This window comes from Galendromus occidentalis, unplaced genomic scaffold, assembly GCF_000255335.2.
Source record: "Galendromus occidentalis unplaced genomic scaffold, Mocc_1.1 scf7180000076006, whole genome shotgun sequence".
Lineage (NCBI taxonomy): Eukaryota > Metazoa > Arthropoda > Arachnida > Mesostigmata > Phytoseiidae > Galendromus > Galendromus occidentalis.
In genome coordinates this window covers 580,125-606,934 of record NW_003803996.1, presented here as the reverse complement: position 1 = coordinate 606,934, position 26,810 = coordinate 580,125, and the positions used below count along the sequence as shown (strand labels likewise).

Genomic DNA, 26,810 nt, shown 5'->3' with positions numbered 1-26,810 from the left:
CTCGACGTGGATCGATGCGAAACGACCAATCAACCTGGAGGAATCCCCTTCATCGCTGTGAGATATGAAAACTAGTCCTCCCAGTCCTCCGATTTCTCCCTACCCTCCCAGCACTCTCCACCCGAGGTGTCCGCCGGGGTAACGCTACTACAAAATACTGGAGAAATTCGAAAGGAGAAAATCGTGAGGGTGCAGGGTCCCATTGATGCTTTTCTCGGAATCGCAATCAGACATCGTACGCCGGCGCTAGACCGGGAACCTTGGCTGAAAAACATGCTCGGCCGTCTGTTGTAAAAACCATGCGATCGATATTTTATTGAGGATGAAGGTCGAGAAACTCGAAAAGTATTAAATAACGCGATGGTCAACCTGTCCATCATGCGCCCAATCTCTGATCGAAGTCTCCCGATGGTGATTGAGCGAGCTGGTCTACCGTTCCATTTCCTCGGGATCATCTGCAGCTGGTGGTCGCTCACCGCGACCACGATCCTCACCCGCAATCATTGCGAGGAACGGTTCGCATCCTTCATCCTCGTAGATGGTGAAGTTCCGATCTTTACCGACGATGGCGATCGACACGTTTTTACTGCTGAGTTCCACATCGTTCGGCAGGCAATCCCGCAAGCCTCGTAGTCCGTGCCTCAATAGATCGTCCAAGGATGCGCTGTGGGAATAGAATCGTCGTTTACGAATTCGTCGTCACTCATACGAGAGCGGAGCCATTATGAGCTCCGAGCCGAAGCCAACCCGGAAAAGACCTCGGCGTCACATGCTTGAACTCACGTTTTCAATTCGTCGAGATGATTCTCAAGGTAAGTTCTCGCAGACTGACTACGGGCGCCGATCGCCATCGCCTTGCAGTTATAGAAGTTAGCTGACGGACACGTCTGGTAGATTTGAGGTCCACTGTCATCGTAACCCGCTATCAAGAGTCCAACCCCATATGGACGTCTATCGTAACCCTGTGTACAAGACTGCATTCTGTTCCCCATATAGGAGACAAGTTTGGCGATACGGAGCGGGGAATCGAAGGCGAATCTGTGGTTGAGGCATTCGTTGCGCATGATTTTCGAGAGGACTCGCGCATCGGCTGTCAAACCTGCAACAAGAGGATGGTTCTTGTGGAGAGTTTTCCATACCGCACGAATCTTCCGCCGTCGGAGGACAGCAGGAGAAGCTTCTGGTGAGCGATCAGTCGAATCAGAAGATGAACCTGATAAAGTTATCCGAATTACTGACCTGCGAGAGAGACCCCCACGTGGAGATCGATCGGTATGATTTTCTTCTGATGTGCCGAGAGCTCGGAGGATGCTCGTTTCAGCGCAAGAAGGACGGCATAATCCTCATTCTTCAGACCGATCGTCGCAGATCCCTGCTTGACTGCCTCCATGGCGTATTCGACCTGATGTAGACGGCCTTGCGGGCTCCACACCGTGACATCATTATCGTACTGATTACGATACATCTGAGGAAGAACGACCCTAATTAATGCCCACGAGATGTACCGGAACCCGTTCCGCATAATACTTCGATCTCGCATGCTTGCGCCAGCATCTGTCATCCGAGATCGCGGAGGGGAGCATGATGATCCGGGGGCTTCCGCCATCGGAAATAAAGACGGTATAAGCAGACGGAAAGTAATTCGGGAGGGAAAATTCCGAAACTCGATCGTGGATGGGAGATTTTGACAGGAATAACGCATTCCCGCCGAGGATCTGGAATCACGGCGAGTGTCTCCGGCTTAGGACTCGCCAATATCGGGAAAAGAAGCTTTCAGAGGAAATCGACCATGTCCATCACGCCGCCAGGATTCGGGCTCAGATGATGCCCCACGGATTCCAGAGTTCCGATGTCCTCGGCGGGGACGAACTGGCAGGCGGGAATGCTATTCGACTCAAATCCGAGGCCGCAGGACGATCTCACCGAGCGCTCTGGAGCTGCCGGTGTGCCGTATCGTCGGGAAAAGCGGAGTCACTTCGACACACCTTATCGCGCCCTCAGACTCCGCGGCAGCATGGGACTTGCGCCAATTAGGCACTAAAGATCAAAATCTGACACCATCCCCATCAACAAACCTTTCAGCGATCTCAGAAGTCCGAAAAACGACAACCGCTTCAAAAAGCAAAGTGCCGACTCACGAGTTGGTCTGCACAGGCCCTTCGCTAGACAACATAACACGCTTGATGACAGCGGCGCCAAATTCAAAACGAACAAGAACAATTTACGAGAATGGAAGCGTATGAAATGTATATTATGAAGGCTCTGTGATCCATACGAGAGTCGAAGACGTTCCGAGGCCGGATCTGTGGCTGAGGAGTCGCTCACCGATACCGAGAAGAGCTTCGGTCTCTCGGAGAGCCGCTGCTGCAATCCAAGATGGCCGCCTCCACAGGACCGCGGATCCTGTATTGATATATCGTACGTAAACAGGACCTCTTTCGAACTTTCACTTCGCGTCCATTTCTCCGATCATGTCGGTCGTCCGACCGGGTGCGTCCTGATTGAGTATGTGGACCTGAGTGTGATTCTAGCCGTCCTTGTGCCTGCCACGAAGGAACCTGGGAGCGGGGCGATTCGACGGTCCTCGAAATCGATAATTCGTCATGGATTTCGATGAGACCACAGTGAAAACGCTTCTGGATCACCCGGACGATGAGGTGAGTCGATAGATCGAGAATCTTGAGACTATGACGATATGCTTTCGCAGGGACAACAACACGGACAAGTTCTTTTCTTTCGACAGGTCTGTGTAGTGACATTCGTGTCAAAAGCTCGAGTGGATGGCTCGTGCACGAACCTCTTCAGTGATTCGCGCTTCTATTACGATGCCGCCAACAGGTAGGGCTTCGGAAAAGCTGAGAAACCTTCGCGCATTTTCCGACAGCTCAATCACCCAACCCCTCGACATCATTGCAGGACCATCTATCTGTCGTGTGAATTGTCCATCAAGGCGCTTCCTTATCTACACGTGAGCCACTTGCTCGTTTTCGCGGCGAACACCTGGCAACTTGACGTGCAGTATCTGCAGTGGTTCCGCCGCTTAGATGCGGTTCGACTAAAGAACAAGGAGCAATTGCAGAAAAAATTCGACCGACCAGCGGGAAGGTAAGGCTCATCTCCGCCTCGTCGTGGTATCCATAGTGGAGCTCTGTAGATGACATCGCCCTCTTGCATACGAAGTGTCTCCCGTCTACAGGTATTGCTCACCGCGCGCCTTATTCCTGCTACGACCATGTTTAGACGATCTCCCAAATATCTCAGCGAACATGGAGGACCTCATCTACAGGTTAGATTCACGTAGAGAGTGCTCCGATGCGTGTTCCGTCGTACGAGCTTCCATACAAACCTGAGGGGAACCAAAGTGAAAAAAATTGATCGATTGTTGATGTGAAAACCCAAAATCTTTATTCGTTCCTTAACCTCCGTCGATGAAGCCCAAGAATGACATCGATTGGGCTTGCAGTTCGCAGCGCGAGCTCTCCTCGGACTGGATCCATTGGGTTGTCCGTGATTTTGAGCAAGCGTGCATGAACGATGTTCGACTGATTATTATGATCAAATATCAATACATACTGCATGGGAATCCGGGCTGTGGGGATGATGGACGCAGAGCGGTTCATATAATGAGCCGGAGCTCTCTTGCAGGACCCTGCGTCGAAGTCGAATCGTCACCAACAACTGCGGGAACTCTCTCTTCGCGATTCCAACCACTCGTACCTTCGTCCATGTCGGTCACGAGAACTGCCTTCCGTTCATTGAGGGCCATACTAGACTTGCGTTCAAGGAAGGGTTCAACGACAACGTGGGCCGGAACGCAGGGGTGGCGTATTTCAGACGACCCAAACTCCATAAATGGGTGACGACATTCGAGAAAATGGTCCATTTTTTCCGGAACGTCAACGAGATAGATATCGACGCGAAGTTTAGTGAGGTCCGATGTTCGAAGGCTTACCCTGTCGCCTTCCAAGCCTACAAAACGAATCTCCCCAAATTCTATGACGAGTTCGTCCATCAGGCCCGCATGGCCTACGCCGTCAAAGTATTCAAAGCCAAAGCGAAAGGACCGACAGTGCACAAGCTGGTGGAGGAGCTTCGACAAGACTGCGACAGATACTGGAGGGATGGACACGAGTCTTGTAAAGAGAAGGTGATTCAGCGCTGGAAGACCATGTCCGGTACGGTCACAGATTTTGAATCAGATAGACTAAATCGAGTATCTCGTTGCAGAGTTTGACTGGATTCGGCTGCGTGAAACCCATCCACGAAACCGGGGAACACGAGGCTCGTGTCCACTACTTGTCTGTCTGTAATTGCGGAAGGTCGCACATGACCAGACCCGATCCATTCAAGCTGATCGCGGCGAATTTCGAATTCTACGAGATGGCGGACTGCTGTGCTGAGCTCGAGCACTTGGAGTTTGCGTCGGACGAGGAGAGCGAGGCCGACATGACGTGCACTCAAACTCCTTTCATCCCGAAATTCTCATCATGGAGCTGTGTTTGCGTCGGACCATCGTCGCGGTACTCCCATAAGAGTGGGATCGTTGACCAGAAGGCTTTCTTCCCAGGCAGTAACTTTCTGTTACCCTGGGACACGAAGTTGGATTTCCCGAAAGAGATTTTGGAGGCGAGCGGTGATACGCGTAAGGGAACAACTAGGGCCGTGAAGATCTTTATCGGATTAGAATATGAATGCCCGGATGGCAAACGCTTCATGATGTCGGCGCCTGACAGTATTCTCCGGTAAGCTCAGTCAGAGGACTGCACGATCAGAGCCTTGATTGCTTCCAACGAGAGCAGAGTCTATCAGAACCAAAATTACTATTTTCAGATCGACCTCATCGGGTCTCGTGAAGGAAACCGCCAACAAAATCGTGTCTTCTCCGATGCCGCTCTATTATTCGTGTCCCTGCTCTTGTCAGGCCAATGCTCAACTGATGCGAATCCATGTCGTCACTCCTAAACTCGCCGTAGATGTGACGTTAGAACCCCGAGTGCAACCGGCCCCTTCTGCCCCTGTATTCTTCCCATATGAAACGGTCACTCTCACCCCGAGCGCATATTGGGTGTTGCGCCTACCGTACGTTTATAAGAACAAAGGAGTCGTGTACAGACCTACGGAGGATAGCTTTGATCTGGAATCGGCGAGACTCTTGGGAGGGTTACTTACTGTGACGCCCGGCACCTCAATCTGATTCCGAAGAGATAGTTGGCTCAAACAACTCGCACAAGGAGCGCAGACTGCGGACTTCCAGCGCTCCAAGCGATCCGGCCCGTGCTGATAACGCGGTCTCGGTTCGATGAGCATTGTTCTGTGTTATGTGTATCGATGGTTTTCTAGAAATGAGTCCTGAATGGATCCACCTGGTGTGAGATGCGAGAATACACTCGTTTCGCTATCCGATCAGTCTTTTCCTTGATATTTCATTCCGAGAGAAAGATAGGAGAGAAAGAATTCTCCAAACACGTGTCATGAATGGCGGATTGGGAGAAACGTCGAAGTTAGAGAACGGGACGATTTAGGGAATCGAGTTCCGTAGACGAGGATGGAAACGAGAAACCAAGCGAGCAACCTATTCCGAGCGTTCTGATTGTCTAAGAATACCTCCATATGGAGCCGGCACACTTTCCTGTCCGACACTTTCGTGACAACGTGAGCCTGGCAGGATATTTGAGAAGGACAGAATGGTAGCGGCCGGGGAGGTTGGAACGTCGCCTAAGAGACAGCGCCAACCTCTCGAGATCAAGTGATTCTTCTCGGGATGCAGACGTGTGCCTCGGCAGGGATCTGAGAATTGTTACGTTTGATCGTTTCCTACTCTCTACCGACTCGCACATGTTGAGCTCCTCGAAAAGAGTCAAGTCTGCTTTTCGACGTGACGATCGGAGGCGGGTGGCAATGAAATTTCCGGCATCCCGTATCATATTGATCGATGACTCTGAATCATCGAAATCTCACTTAAACGTCCTCCTCTAGTCCGTGACCCGGGGAGGGGCTGTTTCCCTCGAACAAGCTCAAGGGAATGAACCAGAATCGATGACCGATGGCAGTCTGGACGCAGCAGCTCGCGGCTCGCATGCGCAAGATCCTACGATTCAGTCGATTTTGGTCTTAGAATTTGGAGCGCGAATGCTTTCCGAGGGTCATCGACCCCAATCTCCATCTTCCGAATCGTCGCCAGGCATTGAAAGGCGGGCTCTTGGAGAGAATACCTCCATATGGAACCGGCTGATGGATATCTGTCCATCCTTCAGCTACTCGCAGATTTGGCCCGAGATGGATAGTCTCAAAGAGAAGGATATCTCGTTGATCAACGGCTGGGGGATTCGATTGGTTGCGAACTCACACAGAACAGCTGAGCCCAGCATTCCATGCCCGCTACTTGAATGATTGGACGAATGGAAACTCATTTATTTCTGGATTAGACTCCTTCCTGGGGACCTGTGGTTTTTAACAGAGCCGTTGACCTCTGTCCTTACTCTGTACTTCATACATACAAACATACACACACACACCAAGCAGCTCGAGTGTAACAGATGCAGGAGCGAACACCCGTCGTTTCAGCGGTCGCTCGGCTGCTCGCCGACACGACGATGCTCAAAGGCTCGTCAAGTCGGGTTTTTCTCCAGTATGGGGAGGAACTTCCTTTGACGAGAGGGGATCTGACGCTCATCCGATGAAGAGCGTCACAGAGCCAGTTGAAAGCCCACGATTCATGGTTACTATAGTGTCTGTCGCTCCGATGTTTCCGTTGTACGTATGATCAATTGATCGCATGCGGTCCCGGCCGAAACATACGCGGATTCTAATCAAATCAGCTCAGCTCGCGGGGAGCGTTGAGTCGTCATTTCAGATTGTTTCCCTGTTTCCGACGGGGCCGGAACCGGAACGACTCGATATCTGAAATCACGGTACATATTGTTATTGTTTTATCTCATAGTCTCGATTCTCGATATCGGATATTCTGGCAGGTTCTTGTCGTCGGATGCTTCCTAAGAAGCAGTGATCCCGTAGCGGGACTTGTCTAACATAAGCCGATCGATCGAATTGTTTATAATTATTGCGCTCAATCAAAACAGAGCGAGCTGCCGATGGAATGAATCGAAAACTCCAGCGAGTTCCTTACTACGGACCTCCTATCACTCAGACCCTGGGAATCTCACGAAATAAATAACCCGAGCAGCCGTTGACGCTATCGAGCGATGCATGGCTCCGAGAAGCAACCCTGCCCACTTGAAGGTGAAGCCGTCGAAATTTTATTGTTTCTCTCCCTCTTAGAACTGTTTCAACATCTCGAAGTCGAAGCTTCGTGGCTCATCCTGTGACTCCCATCCCTTTGACGAAACGTGAGCCGATCGCTGGTTCGATCGTTGAGCGAGACAGACGGATCCGACGCATGATCGCTGATCGCTGGAAATTATCGAAATCCGCAAGGTGAGCATGGTCAAAGCTTTCGATATCGGAGCAACGATGTTCTGAGGGCGACCGGGGACCAGTGGGAAGGCATTCTTCGCAGTTTCTCTGGGACTCCATTGGTCTCTCCGGTAGACTCTGATTAAATCGAAGTTCAGATGGAGACTCCGGAATTCCCGATTACTTGCGAGCTGCGAGTGAGATGTCGAGACGACGAATGATTGATGGTCTTTTCCGCGCGGCCTTCTCGCGGATGCATCCGAGTGTCGTAATCATTCTTCGAGCTCGGAGCGGAGAAGTTAGCCCAGGTCAATTTATGCCATGTCCGTGGAGTTTCGGGTGATTCTCTCACGACGAATTGCTCTTCTCGGGCTAGCCCGATTAGACTGCAGACGGAAGCAGATACTTTCCCCAAAGTCTTTGGCTCCTGAGATTCCCTCCGGGAGCGGGAGTGATTTCTCAAGGGACGGATTTCCGACGATTACCTTCTGTCTGATTATAATGGATTCATCAGGAACTAATTCTATTTTCCTCCGGTGATCCGCGAATCGGCTGTTGTTTTCTGCCAGGCGCATCCCACGTCGGGGACCAATTACATATGTGCATATGTAGGACGGTCGAAAAGAAGGCGCAGTCGAGGGTCTCGATCAAGTAACAGGCTCCCAACGAGGGCAATAACCGAATCAGCATCGGCCGCATCCCCATCCTTTGGACTCGACCTCCGTTTCAATTGTATAATCAATGCAGCCCTTGGAGACAATTGATCCGAAGGGTTTCCCCGAGAACTAGAATGACTTATCCGGGAGCACGGATAATCGACGGATAGACGTCGAATACAACGTGAATCCGATTCCTTGCGCCCATCAATATAGTATGTCTTCGTTCCGTAAAAGATGTGGAAGTCCAAACCACAGGGGGCTATTTTGACCCGTGCTTAGGGGAGCTCTGATTACGGCCGTATTCATTCGCTCGGATAAGCACCCGGGTACACTCGATACGTATTGTTTAGGAGATCCAAGGCATGGGCGCCGTTGATTTTTCTACTAATTTTCAGCCCGTTCGAGCTAAATCCCAACGAGTCGTCAGTCGCCACGCATTCCTTCTACTTCCCTTCTGTTCACCTCTCTTGAGGCGAATACGATGAAAACAATAAAACCTGGTGGCTCAGTGTGGCCACGAAGACCATGGAGGGCTCTCTCACAGGTTCACTCATGCTTCCGGCTCTTATCTTCCGCCGACTCTGTAGGACAGCTCTTATCCTCGGAATTTTCGGGCTGCATAGCTTCGAGGGGGAAGACTCCCTGAACCTATCGGATCTGCCCCGATTTTCTTGAGCCTCGTTTTTCTCTTGCGAGATGACTCAGACGATTCGCACATATCGTTTTCGATCTTGAGTCGCCTCTCACTCCGAGCTTACTACGATTCAAGTTTTTTCTCCTACTTCTGCTCACTACGGCCATTGCTAGAACTTGGGTTCGGTGACATTGTTAGACGGCGTTCCTGTTGACCTGTCTCGCTCGGGAAGCTTCAGACGGACATTCGCTCGAGGGAGGGGCATCCTGTGAAAGCACGAATTTCGAGCCTTCGAAGAATCTGTTCGAAACCGGTCGCCCCGCTACCCAAGCGATCGACCAAACGACTGGCTGGCTGGCTCGATCTTTCCGACCTTGTTCAACCAGACTCGCTGTTGTTGTGTGGCTAGCCGTCTGGTCGCTTGGTTAGTTGTTGAGTGCATAGCTGGGATGCTCACTGATTCGAAGACGAACCTGAATGACCAGATGCGGCGTTGCTCACTCACTCCATCCATACATGCAGAGGGACCGGCTTTTCAGTCTCGATGCAAGTGATTTCGATATTTTCAGATGAGGGAATCCCGGTCAAAGGAGCGCTTGATGGCTTTTGTCTATGAAGTTCACCTGCTCATTTCGCTGTCATGCAGAACGTGAAAAGCCTCTCCATGAAACGAAAATGGCAGTAGCTCCATCTAGCTGGGAAGCAGGACTGGGTAATGACAGTTGTACCGGTCCCAATTACCTAGATCGATAACGAGGGGAACGAGTTTCAGCCGACGGAATCCCCCGGCTCTTTGTCAGTATATGAACTTGGTGCTTCGGGAGTCCCTGCGATAATCCGGCTGCGAGAGCGGGAACTCGGTACTCATGCTTGAGACATTTCAACAAGAAGAGCCTGGACGAGGACAGCCCCGAAACCTGGAGGAATCTCCATGAGTAGCAAAAATCTTCGCCGATGGGAAAGACCGCGGCTCGCGAGCTCACCAATCCGGAGAAGAAGGGTGCCAAAAAACCCTCGGTTGTGGACTCATAGGTTGAAAGAGCGCAGCCTTAAACGTATCCACCACTTCGCTTCGCCCTCTGACAATGCTATCCTTACCCGACGATTTGGGGCGTTCTCAATCGTTTGACAACCATATAGAATTCATTGAAGCCGGCAAGCAATCCTTCTTCATGACGCGAAATCCCAACTCAAAGATCCAGCTTCCGATGAGCTCATCTCGGCATTGGTCGCTTCTTCTCAGCGTCGAGCATAGGGAGTTCATTGTCTCCGTGCCACGATTCAAGATTTACATATATCCCAGACATCAAGCCCGGAGCCATGCCCCACTCGCGACTCGATTCAGTTCGGATCGAAGCCTACATCGGCGATAGGTTTGATAATTTCGCGCCACCGCGGTGCCATGGATTTCGGAACAATCTCACCTCAGGCCACATTCTCATCGCTCCTCCGACCGGATTCCAGCTCAAAGCGATAGAATCTGGAACGCGCATCGGGAACTCCCGAGGTTTCCTAACTCAGTTAAAATCTGAGATCGAAGGGAAATTATGACTCCCGACCTGTGGCCCCCTCCGATCCGACTTGGGATTTTCGGATTTCGTTCCGAATTCGAGCAGAACTATCTATGATCTAGAGGCTTCTCGAGAATCGCACGGCTCTCCCTTACTCTCTCGTGTACAGATCCCCTGGGAGCTCGGAAGCGGCCTCGACACACTCGAAGCTCCACTTAACAATCTCGCAGAGGCCTCATCCAAATGCTGAATATTCCTCTCCCCCAACTCGCACGTCGTCGTCGTCCAATTTTTCGTCTAATTCCAGAGTGAGCTCCTCGGGCACGTCAGCGGAGAGTCCATGCGCTTACGATAGTCCAATGACGTGCCGCCGCTCCCCCTGCCGCCTCCCTCGAGATGACGACGGGCGGCGTGCCAAGAAGCTCTCAACAACTTTCAAGTCAAGTCAGTAGTCGTCAACCGCCCATCGACCAATCGCGCGAAGGACACTTTGCCCTTCTATTCTCTCAATCCGCCAGGAAATCTGTTCTCGTGCACCGAGCGATTTTTGCGTGCGCAGAAATAGCGTACTCTCCCGATTCGCTCCGAGCCGTGACACATGTCCTCGATCATTGCTCCGACGGACATTTCCGAGAGACTTCCGAAAGTCATCCCGCGGACGAACTCGCGCAGGAACCGTGACGGGGCAAAAGATCTTCTGCAAAATTGAATGAGGTTCAGCTCATGAGAGAGGAGCGAGAGAGTAATCGCGACAGCTTATGCGGTGGATCGCTCTGGATCTGAAAGACAGCGGACGACGATCCCGGGCTGGTCACCCAGTGGGGTACCGAGCACCCATACATTCATGATGGCGCGCATGAGAGCATGGGTCGGAAACGTACACTGGATTTTTTGGACGGATTCGCTCCGACAGAGCAAATTGTAGCAATTTTGAACGGCCTCAATTTGTTTCCTCCAAATCTCTCTGCGCATGTTTGAGATCGGGGAGCCCGAGTTTCCAACTTTCTCGCCTCCCTCCCCTCGTGTTCAGCCCCATCTCTTCGCATTCGGATCCCGCCGATGCCGAGATGGGGCTCCACACGACGATTCCAAAATCACTCCGAGATCCTGTTGTGGCCCTTTCTCTCCCTTGACAAAAAGCAGCTCTGCTGTTCCGCCAGCAATTATGTTCATCGCTGTGAGAGATAATCGTCGTTCGGCCGCGCTGGATTAAGCGCATCGCACCGCGATATTTTCTGGATGAATAATAATAGACGGCTTTCGGATGGAACTCAGCCGACCCGATGTGCTGCATTTTTCCCGACGAGACGGATGCATGTTCGCCCATGACGGGTGGAAGAGCCTCACATATCTCGAGGAGTTCAACGGGCACGTCGCGAACGAGACCTGTCATTTCTAGCTTCGAATGTCTCCTCTCGGCTAATTGGAAGTTCTTCTTAGATGCCTGAATGCCGAAAATGGCTGAGGTGGTTCCGCTCCCCGCGAGTTCTCGACATGGGGCAGAAGCTCTCCAAAGGAAGTTGTTTTCAGTAAAACTTCTTATGCCAGACACTTCTCTCAGGTAGAACGAATTTCAAACCTCGGGTCCGGACCCCTTGCAGACCATCGAATGGCCACCACGAAGTCTTTCCCCCACCTCGGAATTAGCCATCTGGAAGAGATGATTGGTCCGGTTTCGCATAGAATCGAGCGGAAAACGCAAGACGTGCGTCCCCAAGACAGTGCGTGTCATGTGATTGTTCGAGAGCTTTTTCGAAGAAAATATAGTATGTCTCTCGCCTCGCACCCCGGTCCGGACCCTTGCACCCGTATGATCCAGTTCGATCCTTGGATTAAAATACAAATGTCATCCCCTTATACTACCGGCGACGGCTTTCGTGAAAAGCGATGTTTGGCGTACTAGCCTCCGCCTGAGATGATCGTGAGGTGCTGTAATTATTGTTGATTTACGACTGTGGATCGAAGAACGAAGACTTGAGCTCTTGAAAGCGCCGGGGCTTCCCCGATTCGAGAAGAAAAATCGACACCGCTCTCAACTATTCGAACCCAATTCTTCGGCTTTTGGGTTTCGAAGTGAGGGCCAAGGGATTTTCCGTCCCGAGGGAGATCCCAGATCGTGCGCGCCGACTGTGCCGTAACTTGAGACAGAAAGTATGATAAACAGTAAATGAGAACATAAGGCGAGAACTCGATCCGACGAACGGAAACCGTCGCAGGTATCTTCTGTGATGGACTGACTGACGGTAGGCCGGTCGAACGGGCACCGTATGAACGAACGACGTCATGCCGTACGTTGTCAAATTGTCGTGGAGCCGGTGAGAGCCGTGCGCGTCGTTCAACGCTTCATGCATTACGTCCGCTGTGCAGAAGGCCCGTGAGCATTTCTGTAACAGCTGTCCCTCCTTTCACGAAGATTAGCTGACAATGAGTAAGTGAGGTATACTAGAGGCGCCTGTAGCACAACCCTTCCGAACGTGGAATGCTTGATCTTTGTGGTCCCTTAGCGAAGACCGTTGTGAGCTCGGGGCAGCAGCTCACTCGGTGAGCACCGCCCAGGTCCATCAAGCTCCGGCTCGGGCATCGCTCCTAATTTTCTCAAGAGCCGTCGGTCAGTTCCAACCCCCTTCTGGGAAGAGCTCGCGCATGAGACGAACGACGGCGGCGGCGGCGGCAGCGACGCCGACAACGACAACGACGTCGACCAAAGCGTCCTTCCACATCGAGCGGACCTGCTTGCGACTCGTGTCCTACCTGCAGCGGTTCCCTGATCCGGAATGAACGTCCTCTACTCTCGAACTCCCCTCTCGACCAGCGAGATGGTGAAATTGCAGCCGCCGAATCACTGACCGCTCCTCTGATTTCGGCGACCGAGGTCGACGCCGATTTTTTTTATCGATCTCCGATCTATATATACAGCAATCGTGCATGTCGATGATGATCGTGCCCCATCGACGACTTGGGCAGCGCCTTGCTCGCGTGCATTTTATGGATTCCGAGGAAGTTTTTGACAGCTGCTCGGGCACAAGTGCCAGAAGCCATAATGAGCGAATTCCTCATTTGCGAAAAAAATTATTACACTTTACTCTTGGATGGCGGTTGGTCGTCGTCGCAACGACCAGCTCAACCTGTCGCGCCTTCATTCTGAGTTGGCATATCGCAGCGTTTGCGGCCCTCCAGCGGTATTAGCGACGAACGACCGACCGAGTCACAAGGAGAGTTAACCGCTGATCGTATAGGGTTTTTGGGTCGCGCAGCGAGTTCGTCGTCAACGACATAGTTCTCGTCGTATTGTTGAGGGCGAATAGCTGCTGCATTCTCTGGGGCGTCCATCCATACGGCAGCAGCAGCAGTTGCTCATGCCGGTGGTGAGGAGTGCGGCAGCGGCGACGACGACAGCGACGACAACAACGACGACGACGACGACAACGACGAGTACGGGGGTCCCCCAAGTTAAAGCGGCTGCTCTTTGGTTCGTTTGAGCCGTTTGTGGGCTCGTCGTCGAAGCGCCAGTAGCAGCTAGGTATACCGAGTGCTGCTGCGGCTGTTGCTGCTGCTGCTCTTCTCTTACATCGTCGACGACGAACGATAGAGCGGTTGCCCGCCACTAAGAAAGGGAACTCCCTTAGCAGACGAAAACTCGCGAGTCGTCCAATCGCAGAGCTCCTTTTGACTTTCCCGCCTTTGAGCAACTCGTCACTGCTTCAGCAGGAACTTGTCTGCTAGCTGGCCAGTTGTTGTATCGGCCGCGGGTTGGAATTTCATCCAAGCCATCGGGCGTCAAATCCTTGGCCAAATGTGTTGAAGTGAATGTCCTTCGATAGCTGAGTCCCGCTAGTTTCGGCCTAGTGCCATCTCAAACTCAACCGGAATTGCGTTCGACGGAAAACCCTTCATCGAAGTCCGATGATGAATTTCTCGGAGCAGACTAGAGCAACGTTGTTCATGAACTATGATGAGTACAGTACGCCGACACCGAAAATCGAGGCTCCGGGAGGACCTTTCGCAGACTCTAACCGACCTCCGCTACCGAAACCGCAGCAGCGCAACCAGGTTCGTTTGAGAAATTCGTCGCAATTCGCCCGATGCCAAATGACGGTCAGCTTGGTCGGGCTCGCTCGGTCGGGAGTGAGCCGACTGCTTTCGACAATTTTGCTCCATCGTTGCCAACAGCGGCACAGTACGACCGTTTGGCTATTGTGGCAAACTCCAGGAAACTCTCCTCGGTGTCGTGAGCCCACCCGCATACGTATCCGATGAACATCAGTGTATTGACATGTACGCTGAAACTATCGCTGTACACCGACCCCCGACCAAAAACAGATTCGGTCATGGTGGCAATTTCCGTGTAGCCGCTCTTAGAGCGCTGCGACGTTCAATGTCACCGATTGGTGAAAGCTTTTAGGAAATGCCGTGGAAAACATTCTCGCTCAGACCGGTTCCTAACTGGCTTTGTCCATCTGTGTGTCTGTGCGTGCGTCCGTCCGTCCGTCCGCTCATCCATCCGCCCGTTCGTTCGTCCGTCCATCCGTCGGTCGGTCCGTTCCTCCGTCCGTCCGTCCATCGGTCCGTCGTCGTTCACGGCCTGAATGCTACAACCGATGGATGCTTCCTTAATTTATCCGTGTAGTGAACAAACTTGACGGCGGACACTGTTCAGAAAATTCCCCTCTGTGGCATCGGTCGAAACAGCTCATGAACATGATCAAGCTCCCTTGTCGATACAGGCGCTCCGGTCACTAAGTGTGGAATCACAGAATCCGTAAACTTTCAGGTGAAGCGGCGTTTGGATATGGAACACAGTACTTCGGTATTCAAGACACCATCGCCTGTTGTACAAACGAAACGCATGAAACTTATCGCCCCTAAGAATGAGTCCCCCGAGGTAAGGTCATTCGCGGGCTTCGCTGATCTGTCTCTATTCTTGAAACATTGCAATAGTATCACGGAACCGGCGTTAAAACGCAATCGCATAGCGTCGCGAGTCGGAGAAATACATATCGCGTAATATCGCTGTCGTCTCATCGATGTCAATGGCTTCGCAGGGTGGTGTGATGATCCCGGCATTGAGTCCAAAGGAAGGCCGGAACGACACCTCGTTGGGAAAACTCACGAGGAAGTTCATCGATCTTATCAGATCAGCTCAGGATGGGGTAAGTTCCTTCCGGGTTGAGACCTCTCGGGACGGGGAAGTGGATTGTCGCCCCTGCATGTCAGGCATTCAAAGATGAGCTCGGGATTCTCTTTGATGGATCTCATCTTAACGAAGCGTCGCTTGTTTTGCAGTTGGTGGACCTAAATCACGCGTGTGAAGCTTTAACAGTCCAAAAGAGACGGATATACGACATCACCAACGTTTTGGAAGGTATAGGTCTCATTGAGAAGAAACAGAAAAACGTCATTCGCTGGAAAGCGATCGACGAAGGCTCATCTCGAAGCGATAAGTTGGATTCCGAGATCAAGGTATGGAGACATCCGCTAGGAAGACCCCTTATTCGGCGGCATTCCCAATCGATCGCCGAAGCTGTGGATGCTAACGATCCGAGCTCCGGTCGGTTGCAGGAACTCGATCGCAAGGAGTCGCTCCTGGATTCGCTGATGCGGAATGCCTCTGAGGAACTGGAGAAGCTCACCGAGAGCGAAGGTAAGGAGCTGCGAATCTCTTTCTCGCTGTCGAGGTTGGAAGGAAAGGAAGTGTCAGGTCCTACGGAGGGTGAGCTCGAACATCTGGACGGGTTTCCTGACTGTTGTTGTTTTCAGGTAAACAATGGGGTTACGTCACATACTCAGACATGCATAGTATTCCGTCGTTCTCGGATCAGAATGTGATCGCGATCAAGGCTCCGCCAGACACGAAACTGGAAGTTCCGGACGTCGCCGACAAAATTCAAGTGTTCCTGCACAGCGAACGAGGTCCGATCGAGGTTTTCGTGCCCGAGGACGCTCAAGATTCCACGGTGCCTGAAGAGTTGTTACCTGAGCGTAAGTTTCTCCAGCCCATGGATAGATGGTTGGAACGAAGTTCCGGGTTCGAGTCCAAGTTCATGGTCCCGTGGCGAGTCTGACGGAAATGTTCCTCCCTGCAGCTGAAATTCCGGCGCCCACATTCCTAGACGATGACCACGACCCGTTGGCGTTCAGAGACACCGCACCTGGTCAAATGTGAGTTTCGATGAAGCTGATGAACAAAGTCAAGTAATTCAGATTTGGGCACGAGCATGCGACCCCGTAATCGATGGGATCCCGAATCGACCAAATCAAGAAAACACTGAGATATCCGCCGGCGTAAGACCGAGCAAAGGTTCTTGGGCAGCTTTCTTTTGAGGGTGTACGCCCTAAATTCTGTCTTTCGATTCCTTCGAATCTCAACGTGATCAGATAATCCGGGTCGGACGCCATGTTTCCGATTCGGAACGCTTGTACATAAAGATGATTTTCGTTATGATATTAATTATTTATTTATGATGATAGTATATTTAGGGATTGAAGTTACGACTGTGTATACTCGACTTCAATCATTCCGATGCCGAGCTTCTATCGATCCCTGGCACCATGTCATGCGATCGATTGATGTTGAGGGCTAGGCGGTCGCTTGATCGATCGATTGGTTGGTTGGTCGGTTGGTTGAATGAATGATTGGATGGATGTTTGCGGTAGTTGAGAGCGTTCAATAAAAGCACGCTTGAATCTCAATCGATTGTTGAGATGAGGGCCAGCAAACTAGAGAGTCACATGGTCACTTATGTGAATGGATATACGAGTGCCTCTAGCGTCTCGCATGCGTGTGACCGTTCCTCGTCTGTGCATTGCTAACGTGTTACATGTTTTTCTTCCTCTTGTGCTACAGCTCTCCCACGGACGAGATGGTCTCTCGCTTCTTGACGCCTTTCGTCAACCTGCAGCCCGCCCTGACAGAGGAAGACTTCAATTTCACTTTGGGCGACGCCGAAGGCATCACCGATCTTTTCGATGACTATCTCGCGTCTTTCTAGTGAGACGAGCTCTCGAGAGTCGATACAGAAGGCGCCAAACAGCGCACATGATTTGATTCACAATCATTAATCTAGCGTACACATGTAGCCTCTTAGGCCAACGGACTCTTCTGGTGGTCCAGCTACAGCTGGTCAGTTGCAACGAGCGATTACGACGACGACGTCAACATCATCAGCAGTGAAAACTTCTTTAACGCAGAGGGCATCATTCGCAGAGTGCGCGCGAGAAAAACGTCTTATCAAAAGCAACAGATGCAACGACGACGACAATTCACAGAGTACCCACATTATACATAAGATAAGATGTATATATACATATATCGTATATACCATTATGTAGAACAATCGACAGCTAGCGGAAAGGAGGAAGAACACTCAGACCATAGGACGACAAAGTATCATCTAGGTAAATAGGCATATCGTCATTTTTAAAAACGCTTGTTCGTAAACGACAGGCTTTTGTTCTCTTTTTGTTTCGTTCTCCTGGAACATTGTGGAAACAACGAGAAGGCCAATGGCGAGCGGGTTTGCAGTAGCCGCGGGCCAGCGATTGCGAGTCTTCATCAAATATGGGCATCGAGGAAAAAAAATATAAAAAACTATCACTCATCTCTTGCTCTTTTCAATGTTCATACGTGAGTCTATGGATTCGAGAATTCCGACAGAGCGACGCCAAAAGGCTGCCGCTATCCACTCCGAAGGGGGGGGAGTCGATCCTGAGCTCCGAGTGTCATCGGGGGGATGATGACCTATCGAGAATGACCATTCCAGGTCCGAGCATCGAAGGTTTTTCCCGTGGCAAAGCGCAGGACCGCACCCCGAGCTCCAGAGTCTGGATACAGCTGGAACGGGCTGGAGGAGTCTCCCCAAACATTCTCCCTGGCCTTCCGATTGAGAACGCTCTCTCTCTAAAAGTGTGAGTCCTCCCAGTGCCCGCTGACCATTGCCATCACCAAGGCCTCGGCAGTTCTCCTCTCAGCGCGAACATTCGAATGGCAAACGGAGAAATGGATGATAATGAAATGCACCCTTCAGCTTTCGTATCGTTGGGATGCGTTGCTTGACTTGACCTTCTCAGTTTCCAAATTGAAAGTGAAAACATTCGTATAACTTCGGAAGGCGTTACCGCGGTTTTGAGTTCTGGTTCGGAGCCTGAATAATCGAATGCTGCGAGCGAGCCAAAGTGAGCGATCCATCCATCCAGACAATGTAGGTCTCAAAAAAAGAATGAATCGATGTTTCGCACGGGGTTCCCTTCGATGATACACATTTTGCACAAGTAGTCCCAGAAATACTGGCGCGTTTTCTTCGTCAGAGTTCTCTCTCCTAATGATGACCACTAGAATATATTCCTCTCTCAACGGCTTTCCACTGAAGACCGGAAGTCCGATCGGATCGAGCTAGCCGTAAGAGGACGGAATCCACCGCCTAGAATCGAGCAGATTCGATGAAACGATCCTGAACCGCTCGTCGATGGGACAAAAGTCCTCGATGCGCGACTTAGCAGGGTATCTTGATCAGCTCCGAGACTCCCGACCTTGAGAATCACAAGATGTCGATGGCTCGTAAATGAATTCGCGAGTTGAGTGGCAGAATGCTGAGCGACTCTCTGTCCTCAATCTCCGATTAGGTCATGTTGTACTCCGGAAATGAGATTTTTGGAATCAATCACGCGTTGCGATTACGGCTTCGGATCGTATGGGAGATCGCATCTTGGAGGAGACTGATTCCTGGCTCCCGCCGTTCGTCAGGGTCCCATCCTGAGGCAACGTCTGACAATTGGAAACACTTTACGCCGTGAAGGCGCGGAAGCATCGAGATCTCCAATTCTACGCTCGTGTACACGATCCGAATCTCTAAACATTTTCCCTTGGTTCAAGTGAACCGAGATGCCTTCGAATTGAGAGTCCCGGATTCGACAACAAGAGCCGCGGATATCCTTGCTCAATCGTGTCGAATCGGGAGGCAATAAATCGAGACGATGACTGGAGACCAGAAAATCATTCATCATATCGGAGTCTCCCTAACAACGGAAGCTAGGGACTGAGCGTCTACATTCGCGATTGATGAATGACGCTGATCTGAGCGATGGCGACCAAGGTATCGAGAGAAGGCGAAACTTCTGTTCCATAAGATTTCGTAAACATGTTCCAGAGGTATGCACCACTGACTCATGCTAACTTCCAGCTGTCGCGACTTCCCAGGGACGTAACTACAGAATCAACTTCGGAACGACTCCACAATAAGATCTTAACAGTCGTGCTGAGAATCCCAGATCTCCAGATTCAGAGGATTTCTTTTCGACAGTGTGGCTCACTCGAGACGATCGAAGCAGTTGAATAGGCTCTGTTTCGAAACCCCTGCGTCGGAGCCCCTCGCATTGCGTGGGAGATGCTTTTCCGAGTGACTTATCTCGAGCGATAATAGTCCATTGTAGGTACAGACTGAGTCTGCCGGCTGTCCACGGATTCCCGGTCTGACTTGAACGAGAGCGATTCGATCGCCGGGCTATCGAAGCGGCTGTTATTGCCGTCCAGAATATCCTCCTTTTTGGCCATCTTCAGATTGCATCACGAAAAATGATCAAAATCTCTTTTCCGGCCGGATCGCGAATGCCATCGGCCGACTACTGAAAACTGGCCTCGCGGTACTTTCGCGAGGAAGGGAAGCGAGAGACGAGGAAATGAAATATTCTATGCGAATCCCAGAGGACTAGGACGCTCAACGAAACCAAGTGCCTAGGTTTATGTTTGATTCCTCCATTTTATTTACAAGGTACTCGAGTATAAAAGGTAAAAATAGGATTTGTCGATGTAATATTATAGAATTCATTCTTTTTTGGCGTGACGCTGGGCTTGAGCGGGTTCTGAGCGGCCAGGCACGGCTTCGTCCCAAGGTCCCGAGCAGATCTTCCTTGAGGTTTGTAGTCTCACGTAGAGCAGAGGCAGAGCGATCCCGACCGTGAACAGGAGCGAAACCCAGAGGTAGAGCTCGACAGTGACGTCTCGATTCCTTCCCTCGACCACGAAGAAGAAGCCGGAGGACGCAACGACGTGCATGGTTGTAAAAAGATGCTCCTTGCGGGACTCTTTCGACACTCGAGCGAGTGTCACGAACAGAATAGCTGAAGCGCACATCAGAGCGAACACGGCAGAATTCGACGTGAGTCTCGACGCCAAGCAGACGGACGAGAATATTTGCGAATTCAGAGATAGAGACACCTCGGAAAGTGGTGATGAGAGCGTGTAGTCCGACAGGAAAAGATGCACTATCGACAAAACGGTAGACAGCGCATAAATCGTATCGGTCGAAACGGTTTCGGCGAGACTGCGGACCACCGGACTGAGAGCTACCAGGAACATCGAATAAAGTAGAATTTCCTTGACGTTTTGATAAGACCAGAACGCGAGCGTCACTGTTATGACGAACATAATCAGCCGCATCACGTTCAGGGCGTCTAACGCTACAATGGACGGGTCGGCCGACAGGAGACGGTACGAGCACAGGAACACAAGTAGGCGGCAAAGCGACTGTACAACGCGTGAGCCTATGACGAGAGCCTGAGTCGGCGTCACCCTCTGCGGCGGTGACGGCGGCAGCTGCACAGCCATCCTAGGTCTTCTGTCAAACTACTATAATATCATAATCACCACTTCCACGATCGCGTCCCGTCAGAAGCGCGCTAGATTCCGAAACCACTCTTTCATCTGCGAGCCGGTGGCGAACTAACTGACTGAGCGAGCAAGGGACTGAGCGAGCAAGCGAGCGAGCGACCGTCAACGAGTAGGGAAAGGGCACAATACAACGGGGTACGCGGGATGAGTCCGACCAAGGAGATGATGACGACGACGACAACAACAACGACCGCCATCAACGCAAAAACAACGACAACAACAAAAATTACGAACGCTTTTTGCTTCCGACCGAACATTCACTGAGCTGAATACTGCCGAACGCGCTCGACGCGTAGCCACGGATGCCGAACTTGGACTTCCCCATTCGTGTCGGCGCCTAGTCCCGAGTCGCAGCAAAGGTCGAGGGGGTTATGCGTGAAACTACCCCTCGTGATTCCGAGTTTGGTGTTCAGGAGTGACCTTCCCCGTGGATCCGCTCTCCGGAAGACCTACGTCGGAGACACGGAATGTTATACATTTGTTGATTCTCGAATCATACCTATTGATCCTACTCGGTCGCGGGTCGATGGTTTCAACCAATAAATTGTACGGCAGGCCCTTCAGTGGGCGTAAGATGTTTTTCCGCGGTAGTGTGTCGAATCAAAACAGCGGGAAGCCATCCGATCATCTCCCTCTGAAGGAAATTGCGTCTAGGTATTGAGAAAGCATCTGTGAACCACTCCGCGACTCCCGCGCGATCGACGAGAGCATACCTGGGAAAACCCCGACAGACGCTGCGACAGAACCCTCGCAGGATGAATTTCTCATCTCTGAGTTTCTGCGGGAAGTCTGAAATCCTGATCAGTCCAAGCAAATGTTTCATTCCGGTGGTAGGTCATCTCAAAATCCTTGAGAAGCACTCCCGGATCGACGCTATCAATCGCCGCCTGAACAGAGCTCTGGGAAAGAGCCCACCGGGATCTCGAGCTTATTCGTTCATGGGGAGACGTGGACGCCCCACGGAAAATCAGACTTCGCCGTGGAAGTGTTAGAGCACAGACATTTCCGTGATAAAGATCGATAACTCGAGTCAGAGACTGAACTGATTACAGTCATACGTCCTAAGTAGTAATCGTGAGACTCAACCTTAGTCTCGCACCGGAGTTCATCGCGAAGTATGGCAGATAATGCAGAACGATAGGTTTGCGCTTTTGCCTGAAGATGAGTGATCGCTACGACAACATAAGGCCTGGAGCCTTGAAGAGCAGTAGGAGACGTCGAATACTTCGTCAGAGGCTCACTGGGTCGAGTGAGCATGTCCATGAGACCATTTATAATTCGGTAAGAGCTAGCCGAGCGCAACGTTCCGGGAAATCTACCGGACCCATCACTCATGAAGCTCTAGAAGTGATGCTGAATCGCTTCTCATCAGGTGCGAAGCGAGACACACTCGAGCGTGGACGGAATTTTCTCACCTCGGAAAAACATGGAGCTCCCGTTTGCTACATATCCATGACGCGCCCGCGCTCGCGGGGCACCGTCATCATCGAGGAGACTCTAAATGAGTAAGCCCAATCCACCTTCGGTAGAGAGCGTTATGAGAGCATTTCAATAGCGAGGTCGTACTCCGAGAGAACAGCTGATCCGGTCGGTCCCTTGCGGGTTTCCTGCGCTGTTTACATCTGATGACGGTTAGAATAATTTCGAAGAGAGATCGGTCTCCTCACCTAGAATTAGAAATAAAGACACTCGCGCTCTCTCCACAGATAACTGCGAGCAGAAGTAGATCCTCGCGGGATCTGCCGCGGATCCGCTATCGAGATCAGAATCGCCGGAAACATAGACAGGACTGATCAAGAAGTCTAACGAAAGAGAATTAATCCCCCGGAGTCGCTGACTGTGAATCTCGAAAACACGTGTTCGCGCGGAACAGGTGTGTGAGAGCCCCGCCCACTCGAGGGATATCATTCCGCCGATCCGTGTGGCATGTGTGGCGCACGGGGGAGATGCTGCCGCCGCCGCGCTGCGCCGCCCCTTAGAGAGAGAGCAGTAACAACACGAAAACACAGTGGACGGACTTTAAAAGTTCGATGCGGAGGCGCGCTCCTCCACCTCAATGTCGATGTCCTAGCCTCGATTTTGATCGGAGTTTTCCGTTTTCTTGAACGTGGCCGGCCTCGGTGTCGCAGTCTGCTTGTCGAGAATTTATTCTTCGGTCGGGTCTCGCTCCGCGAAATGTCGAAATCTTTGGACGAACATGGATATCCATAGGACTGGATCTCTGAAATTTCACCCTCGTCTGTTCGCCCATGGGTCGATGTCAGGTACCATTGCGAAAACCAAGCTAACACTTGAGTCCTAAGCCTCGTGAAGTGAGGAATCTGTATCGTAGGAGTTAAGTTCACCTATCGGGAGCCTCGCTCTCCTATCTAGTTAAACGACTCGGTGAACCTCGACGCCTTCTCGAACGGGGGAATCGTTGCTCGGGCTACCGGTACCTTATCGAGGTGTTTTCTCATTAAGTAGTTTCCTCCGAAACAGGGAGCTTGACTGTCCTCGGTAGATTCTCCTCTCACGGCTGCCCACGTTGCAAATTTCCTCTCAGCTCGATCGATCGAAGAGTTCGAAATTGAGAAGAACATGCGTTCCGTTCTTCTCGACACCCTCGTCCGACTTGCACTGCCAGCGCCTGAAGCTAAGGGGTCATTCGAGGCACACTTCTGTATATTTTCGGATGAGGTAAAACGGGGACGCTGACAACTATGAGGTCCTGCTCCCGGCCTGACTAAGTTCGATAGCGCGAATACCTGACCGAGTCATCTGAGAGCAAGAAGGCCAGGCTCGAGGTCTCATCTATTTCCCCGTGGGAATTTCGCCGAAGTATGCGGAATGTGGTAGATTGAGGACGATTCTGCTCCAGCTGGGCATAGGTGGAACAGTGCTGTGGGTATCTCAGTCGAATATCGCGCCATGAGGAATCGGTCTCGACAGATTTCATAGATATATGTACATATAGTCCAGCGCGCATCGAGCCCGCAGCCTGAGGAATACCTGAGGAGATATCGACAAGCGCTTTTTCCAACTTCTCAATTGATCCCTTTGGCTCTCTTCGAACGAGGATCGCCCTGTATCGGCCTTGTGAGATTGATTCCGATGATCTTCGAACTCTGGACGATTTCTTCTCCGACTGGATTATTGACTCAGCCAGCTACCACAGCTAGCTTCTAGGGAACATGTTGAGCAAACGGACTCAAGAAAAGCATTTCAAGTTCGCGCCGCAGAGATTGCGGGAGCGGAGGTCATGGTTCCGCCCCCGCATCCATGACCGACATTTGATCGGTGAGATTCGAATGACGAAGTCGGATGAAACAGACCGCTGGATTGGGACGAAATCATGGAGGTCCAGACCTCGTAGGTTCCAGCGCTAGGGATTGCAGCGAACCAGAGGGGAAAAGAAAACGGCAGCTATTACAAATTATAATACATACATTATTTATATATCCCATACAAATCATTCGTACGTTGCCGAGTATAATTGTTGTGCGATGGCTATGTATTGACGTTTCTCATCTTTCGACATCTTATCGACGAGCTCTTGAGTGATATCATGGATAGCGACCGGTTCTCCACCAACCATGACCATAGGGATTTCTTCCGGGACCTCCTCCCATTCGTCTTCTTCCTCTTCCTCAGATTCTTTTCCACCATCGGCACTTGGCCGTCTCTCGTGAGATAAGAGAGCTTCCATGATATTCTGAAAGTACAAAAGCTGCTAGTGGTAGAAGATGGAGAGATAAATAAGTCAGGTATTCGGAACTCGACGACCAAACGTTGAAGTTTATATGTCGGTTGAGTCGTAGGGAAAACAGGCGGCAGGATGAAAGCATCCTGATTTCGATGCGGGGAATCCCCTACGGCTTCGGCGTATAAACCTGTATAACCAACCTGAACGGATATAGCTTTGGTTTGATTTGTCGGGAAGGGGTTTGAAGATCTGTTTTGTAAGAAGTCGGCGCTGGGCTCGTCGACGAGTACAGTAGACTTTTGGAGCCACATCGGAATTTCTTTCGTCTCTCGCATCGCTGCCGGTGCCGCTTCTCCGACCGTAACGGTCGCCTGTTGATCGGAAAAAATAAATTTTGAAAAATCGACAGAAAACGAGGAGAGCTTTTCTAGCCGGGAGCATAGATTGTGACGAATATCGAAGTGTCGGATGGGAGAACTCACAGCTGCGTATCTAGTCGAATCTCCGCTCCATTCTCCAGGACTGGCACCTTGCTGTCCCGAATTTTTCGTCTTCGGCTGACCGGGGATGCGTATTTCCAGCTCCTTCGGTTCGGGCTCCAGAAGGTCCGGAGCAAGTCTGACATTTTCGACTTGCCTAAGCAGTGCGAAGAGAGGTTCCATTTGCTCGTTGAATCGGACCAAGAGCTGTTGCGGGGTTTCTGAGGACTTTTCACTCTCGGCTTCTTCGACAGTCGCTCTGCAGTGATGACACCGCAGTTCTCCAGTAGCGAAGTCAATCAGACGATCGGCTTCGAGATCGGTATAGCATTTAGCACATCCTTGGCACTTGAAGGACGTTCGTGAGGTCGATTCTCGATCTTCGGTTTCGATTTTTTGCCGCACCAGATCGAGTTTATATTTGAGAAAATTCACGAACGACTGATAAGGTATATAATAGTAAAAGTTTTTCTGAGATTTTCCATCGGGCCCTGTTTCCATGCGCAGCCTGAGAAGGAGAAGAGGATTACTTTTTCCGAACGCTCAATCTCGGAGGACGAGATCAGAAGAAATCGAGCTTCCCTCGATTACCCGGGAGGGAAATCGAAAAAGGGGGAACAGGAAATCAAAAGTCCATGATCAGTGATTGCGTGGAGTCGACCTACCTTGCTTTAGCTATTCGGTCCTGTTGCATCTGCGCGAGAATCTGACGGAGCTGTTTGCGCTCAAACTTCAGGAGATCCGCCAGTGCTTCTTCGCAAACGCATTGATGCTTCATGATTGCATCTGCGACAATGCCTAATTCTGGCGTGTAGAAGCCTCTGGTGACAAGTTTGACAAGCCGTTTTAGGTCGGCTGGAACCTCGTGGACGACGTCCATCAGTAGGCAGCTGGAAGAAGGTCAGAAATTCAGACACGAGGAAACGAGTCATCTCCTACTCGAGCTTCAGAATCGCCACCGGAAGGATGTCGGCGTCCCGGAGAGTTCCGGGAGTTGGGAATTTTCTTTGGAAGGAGGAAGGTGAGCCAGGAGTCTCCAATTGAGCTTCCATTGCGGAACAACACGACAAATCGATGATACGTTCGATCACGGAAATATCGTGAACGGAGAATGGCATCTCGGACGAGAGACACGCCTGTGGAGTCTCGGACGAACATTCGATGAAACCTTACCGGTATTTTAGCAGATGTGCCCCACGTTTCCTTCCGATGGCGTTCTCGAGACGTTCCGGGTGTACATATGCTCGTGACCAGAGCTCTGTGAGATTTGCACAGATGTCTTCGGAAAACCACAGGAGCCTTAATTCAACCCGAGAGCAGAGACGTTCCGGGCGTCCTGCTGCTCGAGAAGGAACGACAGCTGATTACGGTTACGGGGGGATCCGAATGTTATTGTTTACGATCAGCGACGTGGAGAATGATTTCGAAAAAAAGCCCAATCACCCGGCAAAGATTCGAAATAAGACTTTCTCCCCGCTCCTCACGATCACCGAGTCAGACACAACAGCGATTCCTTTCTCCTACTCCACTGAGGATCAACGCTCGAAACAGATCTTTGGGTCGCCGACAGAATAAGAATCGCGTAAGATCCGCGAGTTCTAGCTCAGTGAGAGTGTCTTAGAGCGGAGACCTCCGATATATGAGTCCGCTCCGTGTTTCCGGAAGGTCATGCTCGGAAGTGCTTCTCCGCAGACGAGGATTTTGCCATTCCGAGAGAGTTTAGATTTTCAAAAAGAGACCGGAGCAATCATCATTCTATGACCGAT

The 26,810-nt window shown here is 51.3% G+C and overlaps 5 protein-coding genes across 5 annotated transcripts; 2 read left to right on the top strand and 3 right to left on the bottom strand.

Annotated features, from left to right (window-relative positions):
- Positions 1 to 286: 286 nt before the first annotated feature.
- On the bottom strand, positions 287 to 2,367 carry Prosalpha6 (Proteasome alpha6 subunit). Its single transcript, XM_003738509.1, has 4 exons — positions 2,276 to 2,367; positions 1,240 to 1,465; positions 784 to 1,099; positions 287 to 664 (listed from the first exon to the last, which is right to left on the bottom strand). The coding sequence occupies exons 2-4, from the start codon at positions 1,463 to 1,465 to the stop codon at positions 430 to 432; spliced, it is 777 nt and encodes a 258-aa protein (XP_003738557.1). The 5' UTR covers positions 2,276 to 2,367; the 3' UTR covers positions 287 to 429.
- Positions 2,368 to 2,419: 52 nt separating this feature from the next.
- Positions 2,420 to 5,403, top strand: LOC100898534 (protein SMG8). Its single transcript, XM_003738536.2, has 7 exons — positions 2,420 to 2,657; positions 2,744 to 2,838; positions 2,917 to 3,105; positions 3,197 to 3,286; positions 3,646 to 4,147; positions 4,228 to 4,742; positions 4,831 to 5,403. Exons 1-7 carry the CDS (start codon positions 2,604 to 2,606, stop codon positions 5,192 to 5,194), a joined length of 1,809 nt encoding a protein of 602 aa, XP_003738584.1. The 5' UTR covers positions 2,420 to 2,603; the 3' UTR covers positions 5,195 to 5,403.
- Positions 5,404 to 13,953: 8,550 nt separating this feature from the next.
- Positions 13,954 to 17,206, top strand: LOC100898393 (transcription factor E2F6). The gene is made up of 8 exons (XM_003738535.1): positions 13,954 to 14,267; positions 14,989 to 15,099; positions 15,260 to 15,367; positions 15,501 to 15,677; positions 15,777 to 15,858; positions 15,975 to 16,196; positions 16,301 to 16,376; positions 17,062 to 17,206. The coding sequence occupies exons 1-8, from the start codon at positions 14,121 to 14,123 to the stop codon at positions 17,204 to 17,206; spliced, it is 1,068 nt and encodes a 355-aa protein (XP_003738583.1). The 5' UTR covers positions 13,954 to 14,120.
- A 2,828-nt stretch (positions 17,207 to 20,034) lies between these two features.
- On the bottom strand, positions 20,035 to 20,817 carry PIG-C (phosphatidylinositol glycan anchor biosynthesis class C). Its single transcript, XM_018641726.1, has one exon. It carries the CDS (start codon positions 20,815 to 20,817, stop codon positions 20,035 to 20,037), a length of 783 nt encoding a protein of 260 aa, XP_018497242.1.
- Positions 20,818 to 24,286: 3,469 nt separating this feature from the next.
- TfIIEalpha (transcription factor IIEalpha) lies at positions 24,287 to 26,400 on the bottom strand. Its single transcript, XM_003738508.1, has 5 exons — positions 26,218 to 26,400; positions 25,710 to 25,934; positions 25,048 to 25,552; positions 24,766 to 24,936; positions 24,287 to 24,574 (listed from the first exon to the last, which is right to left on the bottom strand). Exons 2-5 carry the CDS (start codon positions 25,922 to 25,924, stop codon positions 24,332 to 24,334), a joined length of 1,134 nt encoding a protein of 377 aa, XP_003738556.1. The 5' UTR covers positions 25,925 to 25,934; positions 26,218 to 26,400; the 3' UTR covers positions 24,287 to 24,331.
- Positions 26,401 to 26,810: the final 410 nt, after the last annotated feature.

Excerpts from the sequence above, each read along its gene's own strand:
- LOC100898393 (XM_003738535.1), top strand. The coding sequence starts at position 14,121 with ATGATGAATTTCTCGGAGCAGACTAGAGCAACGTTGTTCATGAACTAT. Across the intron at positions 15,100-15,259 it reads CTAAGAATGAGTCCCCCGAG|GGTGGTGTGATGATCCCGGC; the intron begins GTAAGGTCATTC and ends ATGGCTTCGCAG. Across the intron at positions 16,377-17,061 it reads GACACCGCACCTGGTCAAAT|CTCTCCCACGGACGAGATGG; the intron begins GTGAGTTTCGAT and ends CTTGTGCTACAG.
- TfIIEalpha (XM_003738508.1), bottom strand. The coding sequence starts at position 25,924 with ATGGACGTCGTCCACGAGGTTCCAGCCGACCTAAAACGGCTTGTCAAA. Across the intron at positions 25,553-25,709 it reads GACCGAATAGCTAAAGCAAG|GCTGCGCATGGAAACAGGGC; the intron begins GTAGGTCGACTC and ends TCTCCTTCTCAG. Across the intron at positions 24,575-24,765 it reads CCAAAGCTATATCCGTTCAG|AATATCATGGAAGCTCTCTT; the intron begins GTTGGTTATACA and ends TTGTACTTTCAG.
- LOC100898534 (XM_003738536.2), top strand. The coding sequence starts at position 2,604 with ATGGATTTCGATGAGACCACAGTGAAAACGCTTCTGGATCACCCGGAC. Across the intron at positions 2,658-2,743 it reads TGGATCACCCGGACGATGAG|GTCTGTGTAGTGACATTCGT; the intron begins GTGAGTCGATAG and ends TTCTTTCGACAG. Across the intron at positions 3,287-3,645 it reads ATGGAGGACCTCATCTACAG|GACCCTGCGTCGAAGTCGAA; the intron begins GTTAGATTCACG and ends GCTCTCTTGCAG.
- Prosalpha6 (XM_003738509.1), bottom strand. The coding sequence starts at position 1,465 with ATGTATCGTAATCAGTACGATAATGATGTCACGGTGTGGAGCCCGCAA. Across the intron at positions 1,100-1,239 it reads CGTGGGGGTCTCTCTCGCAG|GTTTGACAGCCGATGCGCGA; the intron begins GTCAGTAATTCG and ends CTCTTGTTGCAG. Across the intron at positions 665-783 it reads CATCTCGACGAATTGAAAAC|CGCATCCTTGGACGATCTAT; the intron begins GTGAGTTCAAGC and ends CTATTCCCACAG.
- PIG-C (XM_018641726.1), bottom strand. The coding sequence starts at position 20,817 with ATGGCTGTGCAGCTGCCGCCGTCACCGCCGCAGAGGGTGACGCCGACT.